General features: G+C 41.1%; 1 protein-coding gene across 1 annotated transcript in view; it reads left to right on the top strand.

Annotated features, from left to right (window-relative positions):
* The window catches only part of htr5ab (5-hydroxytryptamine (serotonin) receptor 5A, genome duplicate b), a 43,305-nt gene that overhangs the window by 25,911 nt on the left and 10,120 nt on the right, over positions 1–7,274 (top strand). The window contains exon 2 of the mRNA XM_062021641.1: positions 3,119–3,850. Within this exon, the coding sequence (XP_061877625.1) occupies positions 3,119–3,850 (732 nt within the window). The remainder of the gene's footprint in view (positions 1–3,118; positions 3,851–7,274) is intronic.

Here is a 7,274-nt window from a genome sequence, read left to right as displayed (position 1 = left end):
ACTAGGCATGTGTGACAATGCCGCATGTCGCCGTCCCAAGATGGAGAAAAGGCAAGCGTCAGGCAGGCAGCAGGTCGTATAATCAGAAAAATAATAAAGGGCCAGCAAGAGCTCAAAACACAACAGCACGCTTTTTGCACACACTGTTGGTAATAACATTTACTCCCTTGCTTTTACTTAAGTCACTTTTTGGATGAATTGTATTTGTCAGAGAAACTTTAATGTAACATAATTGTTATTTTTACTCGAGTATTTTTGAGAAGAAGAAACGCTACTTTTACTCCCTTACAATGAGTTTTATTCCGATCGTTACATTTATTTATATTACAACTATCCGATAATATTGGCCTGCAGATATTATTGGCCGATAAATGCTTTAAAATGTAATATCGGTTTTTTATTATCGGTATCGGTTTTTTATTATCGGTATCAGGTTTTTTTTGTTTTTTTAATTATTTTTTTATTAAATCAACATAAAAAACACAAGATACACTTACAATTAGTGCACCAACCCAAAAAACCTCCCTCCCCCATTCACACCCATTCACACTCATTCACACAAAAGGGTTGTTTCTGTTATTAATATTCTGGTTCCTACATTATATATCAATACAGTCTGCAAGGGATACAGTCCGTAAGCACACATGATTGTGCGTGCTGCTGGTCCACTAACAGTACTAACCTTTAACAGTTAATTTTACTCATTTTCATTAATTACTAGTTTCTATGTAACTGTTTTTATATTGTTTTACTTTCTTTTTTATTCAAGAAAATGTTTTTAATTTATTTATATTATTTTATTTTATTAATTTATAAAAAAAAGGACCTTATCTTCACCATACCTTGTTGTCCAAATTAGGCATAATAATGTGTTAATTCCACGACTGTATATATCAGTATCAGTTGATATCGGTATCGGTTGATATCGGTATTGGTAATTAAAGAGTTGGACAATATCGGAATATCGGACATTGGCAAAAAGCCATTATCGGACATCCCTAATTACAACTATTTATATTAAGGCTTGGTAAGACGTACAACACAGTGCATGAACTCACAACAAATTACACACCTGCAATTCAGATGGAAAATAAGAGCGAACAGTCTTTGGGGTATCCATAATACGCCGATCGGAAGAAGTTTTTATTTACACTATGAGTTGCTCCGCCGAACCCCTGAGGCCGACTCACCGAACCCCTAGGGTTCGATCGAACCCAGGTTAAGAACCACCGATATATACGTAATATTTACATAATACATGTACAGTATATAATATATACTGATATATTACATTATGTTATGTCTATATCATATTTACAATATATAACAATTACCATGTACAATATTACAGTATATGTGACAGCTGCAGCATAAAAAAGAGAGTAAATCCAGCAGAAAATACAAACCTCGTTTCCATATGAGTTGGGAAATTGTGTTAGATGTAAATATAAACGGAATACAATGATTTGCAAATCCTTTTCAACCCATATTCAGTTGAATGCACTACAAAGACAAGATATTTGATGTTCAAACTCATAAACTTTATTTTTTTTTGCAAATAATAACTAACTTAGAATTTCATGGCTGCAACACATGACAAATAAGTTGGGAAAGGGCATGTTCACCACTGTGTTACATGGCCTTTCCTTTTAACAACACTCAGTAAACGTTTGGGAACTGAGGAGACACATTTTTGAAGCTTCTCAGGTGGAATTCTTTCCCATTCTTGCTTGATGTACAGCTTAAGTTGTTCAACAGTCCGGGGGTCTCCGTTGTGCTATTTTAGGCTTCACATTTTCAATGGGAGACAGGTCTGGACTACAGGCAGGCCAGTCTAGTACCCGCACTCTTTTACTATGAAGCCACGTTGATGTAACACGTGGCTTGGCATTGTCTTGCTGAAATAAGCAGGGGCGTCCATGGTAACGTTGCTTGGATGGCAACATATGTTGCTCCAAAACCTGTATGTACCTTTCAGCATTAATGGCGCCTTCACAGATGTGTAAGTTACCCATGTCTTGGGCACTAATACACCCCCATACCATCACAGATGCTGGCTTTTACACTTTGCGCCTATAACAATCCAGATGGTTCTTTTCCTCTTTGGTCCGGAGGACACGACGTCCACAGTTTCCAAAAACAATTTGAAATGTGGACTCGTCAGACCACAGAACACTTTTCCACTTTGTATCAGTCCATCTTAGATGAGGTCAGGCCCAGCAAAGCAGACTGTGTTTCTGGGTGTTGTTGATAAACGGTTTTCGCCTTGCATAGGAGAGTTTTAACTTGCACTTACAGATGTAGCGACCAACTGTAGTTACTGACAGTGGGTTTCTGAAGTGTTCCTGAGCTCATGTGGTGATATCCTTTACACACTGATGTCGCTTGTTGCACGCCTGAGGGATGGAAGGTCACGGGTTTAGCTGCTTACGTGCAGTGATTTCTACAGATTCTCTGAACCCTTTGATGATATTACGGAGCGTAGATGGTGAAATCCCTAAATTCCTTGCAATAGCTGGTTGAGAAAGGTTTTTCTTAAACTGTTCAACAATTTGCTCACGCATTTGTTGACAAAGTGGTGACCCTCGCCCCATCCTTGTTTGTGAATGACTGAGCATTTCATGGAATCTACTTTTATACCCAATCATGGCACCCACCTGTTCTCAATTTGCCTGTTCACCTGTGGGATGTTCCAAATAAGTGTTTGATGAGCATTCCTCAACTTTATCAGTATTTATTGCCACCTTTCCCGACTTCTTTGTCACGTGTTGCTGGCATTAAAATTCTAAAGTTAATGATTATTTGCACAAAAAAAAAAGTTTATCAGTTTGAACATCAAATATGTTGTCTTTGTAGCATATTCAACTGAATATGGGTTGAAAAGGATTTGCAAATCATTGTATTCCGTTTATATTTACATCTAACACAATTTCCCAACTCATATGGAAACGGGGTTTGTAGAAAACGGGAGTCAAGTGGCTTTCGCTGCGGCGTGCAAATCGCCGGCGTACATCATCGACATTTACACGCAGGCGGGAGACGTATTTACCTTTTTCCTGATGTACGGCAGCACCGGTCAAAGACGTGACTGTGAGATCTGCTTCTCTGACCCTCCCAGATGCAGAATGACTCCACCATCTTTGCCTCGGAATCCCCCCGGCTGCCGGCCGCCATGACGTTCCCCAACGCCAGCGGCAACGCCAGCGGCGAGGGCGCCGTCTTCCAGCCCCTGTCCCTGTTCAGCGTGCTGACGCTCACCCTGCTGGCCATGCTGGTGGTGGCCACCTTCGTGTGGAACCTGCTGGTGCTGGTGACCATCCTGCGGGTGCGCACCTTCCACCGCGTGCCCCACAACCTGGTGGCCTCCATGGCCATCTCCGACGTGATGGTGGCGGCCCTGGTGATGCCGCTGAGCCTGGTCCACGAGCTCAACGGGCGCCTGTGGAAGCTGGGCCGCGTGCTGTGCCAGGTGTGGATCTCCTTCGACGTGCTCTGCTGCACGGCCAGCATCTGGAACGTGACGGCCATCGCCCTGGACCGCTACTGGTCCATCACCCGACACCTGGAGTACACGCTGAAGACGCGCAAGAAGATCTCCAACGTGATGATCGCCCTCACCTGGCTGCTGTCGTCCATCATCTCCTTGTCGCCGCTCTTCGGCTGGGGCGAGACCTACTCCGAGGGCATGAAGTGCCAGGTGAGCCAGGAGCCGTCCTACACCATCTTCTCCACCTTCGGGGCCTTCTACCTGCCTCTGTGCGTGGTGCTCTTCGTCTACTGGAAAATATACAAGGCGGCCAAGTTCCGGATCGGCTCCCGCAAGAGCAACACCATCACACCCATGGCAGAGGTATCAATATTTCACACTCCATCATTCCCCGCTGCTTTGTCTGCACATCTCTCGCGCAGGATGATTTACGGCGGAGGCGACTGCTATGCAATTATTCATATTTCCACTAATGAATCTATTTCGGCGTTCATCAGCACAAGGACAAATATCCTGCTCCTCTCCTCCCTGTTGTGAAGAAGCGTAGGCAGGAGGATATAAATATCAGCATCTTTCAGGGCCTTTGTGCACCTTTCCCGTCTCCAACCTGCACCCAGGCGTCTATTTGGGTCTCGTCAGGCAACAAAATACAAAAGTATCAACAAAAATAGGAAGATTTGCAAATGAAAAGAATGTCTTTCAGTGTTTCCCATAAACTGCCAAGATACCTGTGGCGGTGGGGGCGTGGCTATGGGCGTGGTCACCATGACATCATCGAGTAATTTGCATAATTTACTACAATGACATGATTTTCTCTAAAAAGTCTCAAAAAATGTATACGTACTAATTAATAATAACAGTTTTGTTTTAAACGTCCATCCATCCATCCATCCATTTTACAATATAATTACAACACTTTATGTACATATTTATATACAGATTTGAACAATAAGTTATTCACTGAAATATATTTATTAATTGTGGTTCTTACAAAAAATATATCTTATAAAATATAAAAGCTAAAATGTGTTTTAAAGCTCTGCCCCTTTAATTAGTGCATACTAAATCATTTAACTTTAGCCTACTACTACAACCATATTATTTACCAGCAACATGAAGTGAAACAGAAGCAGAGGTGTCCTGCCACAGTCAGTAACAAATAAACAGAAAATAGTAGTGGTCAAATACAAATAAGGCAACAAGAGAAGTATCCTACACTTCTCTTTTGTAAAGTAAATCTGAACAGCCTATATGGGCATCTACATCAACTATATGATTTGCCTGAGAAGCTGGACAGGACAAAAAAAAAAAAAAATTCTATTTTTTTTATTTGTGGCGGACGTAATTCTTTCGTGGCGGGCCGCCACAAATAAATGAATGTGTGGGAAACACTGTCTTTGGAAAACACATTTAAAAAGTTAATTTATGTAATTTGGGGGGGTTACAAATAATTTTGCTTGAATGCTAATCTTTTTTATTAGTAGGGTTGTCCGAAATCGGCCGATAAATGCTTTAAAATGTAATATCGGAAATTATCGGTATCGGTTTCAAAATTATCGGTATCGGTTTCAAAAAGTAAAATTTATGACTCATCTGTTTTGAAGTCGGGCATACTTGCCAACCCTCCCGTTTTTAGCGGGAGACTCCCGGTATTCAGCGCCTCTCCCGACAACCTCCCGGCAGAGATTTTCTCCCGACAAACTCCCGGTATTCAGCCGGAGCTGGAGGCCACGCCCCCTCCAGCTCAATGCGGACCTGAGTGGGGACAGCCGTTCTCACGTCCGCTTTCCCAGCAGCTTGCCTGCCCAATGACGTCATAACATCTACATCTATTATCGGTATCGGTTTCAAAAAGTAAAATGTATGACTTTTTAAAACGAAAAAAAAAGATTTGCCATCCTAAAAATGATTTGCAACCAAAAATTGTTCGGAACCCCCCCCCATACAACAAATGTCAACACAAATAGTATTTGTGACCCACAAAATATTTGCAAACAAAATAACTATTCATAACTAAAAAAACATCTACAATTAAAAATGAATTATAACCAAAGTGTTTGTAACCAAAAAAGATGGTTTAAACTCAAAAAAGATTTGCAAGCAAACATTTTTTGTAACTGGAAAAAAAAGATAAGCAACCAAAAACATTTTTTATAAACAAAACATGTATTTGTAACTTCAAAAACTATTGGCAACCCAAAAAATTGGTAGCCCCAAAAAATTACCAAACTTACTAACCTACTCAGTGGCCTAGTGGTTAGAAGGTCCGCCATGAGATCGGTAGGTTGTGAGTAGGGCTGCAACAACTAATCGATTAAATCGATTAAAATCGATTATTAAAATAGTTGCCGATTAATTTAGTCATCGATTCGTTGGATCTATGCTATGCGCAGAGTTGTTGTTGTTTTTTGTTTTTTTTAATAATTTTTTTTTTAATAAACCTTTATTTATAAACTGCAACATTTACAAACAGCTGAGAAACAATAATCAAAATAAGTATGGTGCCAGTATGCTGTTTTTTTTTCAATAAAATACTGGATAGGATAGAAATGTAGTTTGTCTCTTTTATCCGGTTATTAATCGATTAATCAAAGTAATAGACAGATTAATCGATTATCAAATTAATTGTTAGTTGCAGCCTTAGTTGTGAGTTCAAACCCCGGCCGAGTCATACCAAAGACTATAAAAATGGGACCCATTACCTCCCTGCTTGGCACTCAGCATCAAGGGTTGGAATTGGGGGTTAAATCACCAAAAATGATACCCGGGCGCGGCCACCGCTGCTGCCCACTGCTCCCCTCACCTCCCAGGGGGTGATTAAGGGTGATGGGTCAAATGCAGAGAATAACTTTGCCACACCGAATGTGTGTGTGACAATCATTGGTACTTTAACTTTACTTTAACTTTAAAACAACAAAAAGATTTGCAACCAAAATATTTCATTCGCTGCAAATGTTTTATTAAAATTTCTAATTTATTATTTTTGTTGCCATATCTTTTTTGTTGACAAAATTGCCTCTTTGTAGGAGTGAAGCCCTCAGTCAGTAAAACGTTTCAAAGGACGACTCGATTCCCAGAAAACGGCACAATAAGGGCTTTTCAAGTCCTCTCTATCTGGCATTAATGCACCTTAAACCTGAAAGACAGTCATTAGTTGTGCTTGAGTTCATCATTTGGCATCCGTCTGCCAGGAAGACTCATTGCTAGAATGAATTAGACCCGACTGTTAGCACTTTAAACTTCCAAAGAACAGATAATCGCTCACGCTGCAATTAAGGGCTCGATTGAACTTCTGCCTCCGGTCTAATTGCACCTGAAACCTCTTGGACTTGTGACTCAAGCTGTGTTGACAAAGGCCAGGGGAGGACACAATGCATGAGATATATAGAGGATATATGCCATGCACCAAGGAGTAAGCGATAGTAAATACAAATAAATATTACTGCACAGTATTAGGATGTTTTTTCTTTTCATTGTGAAAAAATTATTTGTATTTGAAAGCTTTATTTTTTGTAATTAGAGCAAAAGAGCGGGAAAATCCTGCAGACTCCCTGCGATGATGCTAATTGAAGTCGGGCATACTTGCCAACCCTCCCGTTTTTAGCGGGAGACTCCCGGTATTCAGCGCCTCTCCCGACAACCTCCCTTCTCCCGACAAACTCCCGGTATTCAGCCGGAGCTGGACGCCACGCCCCCTCCAGCTCAATGCGGACCTGAGTGGGGACAGCCGTTCTCACGTCCGCTTTCCCAGCAGCTTGCCTGCCCAATGACGTCATAACATCTACGG

Source organism: Entelurus aequoreus, linkage group LG15 (genome assembly GCF_033978785.1).
Source record: "Entelurus aequoreus isolate RoL-2023_Sb linkage group LG15, RoL_Eaeq_v1.1, whole genome shotgun sequence".
NCBI classification, from domain to species: Eukaryota; Metazoa; Chordata; class Actinopteri; order Syngnathiformes; family Syngnathidae; genus Entelurus; species Entelurus aequoreus.
This window is presented reverse-complemented; position numbering and strand designations above follow the sequence as displayed.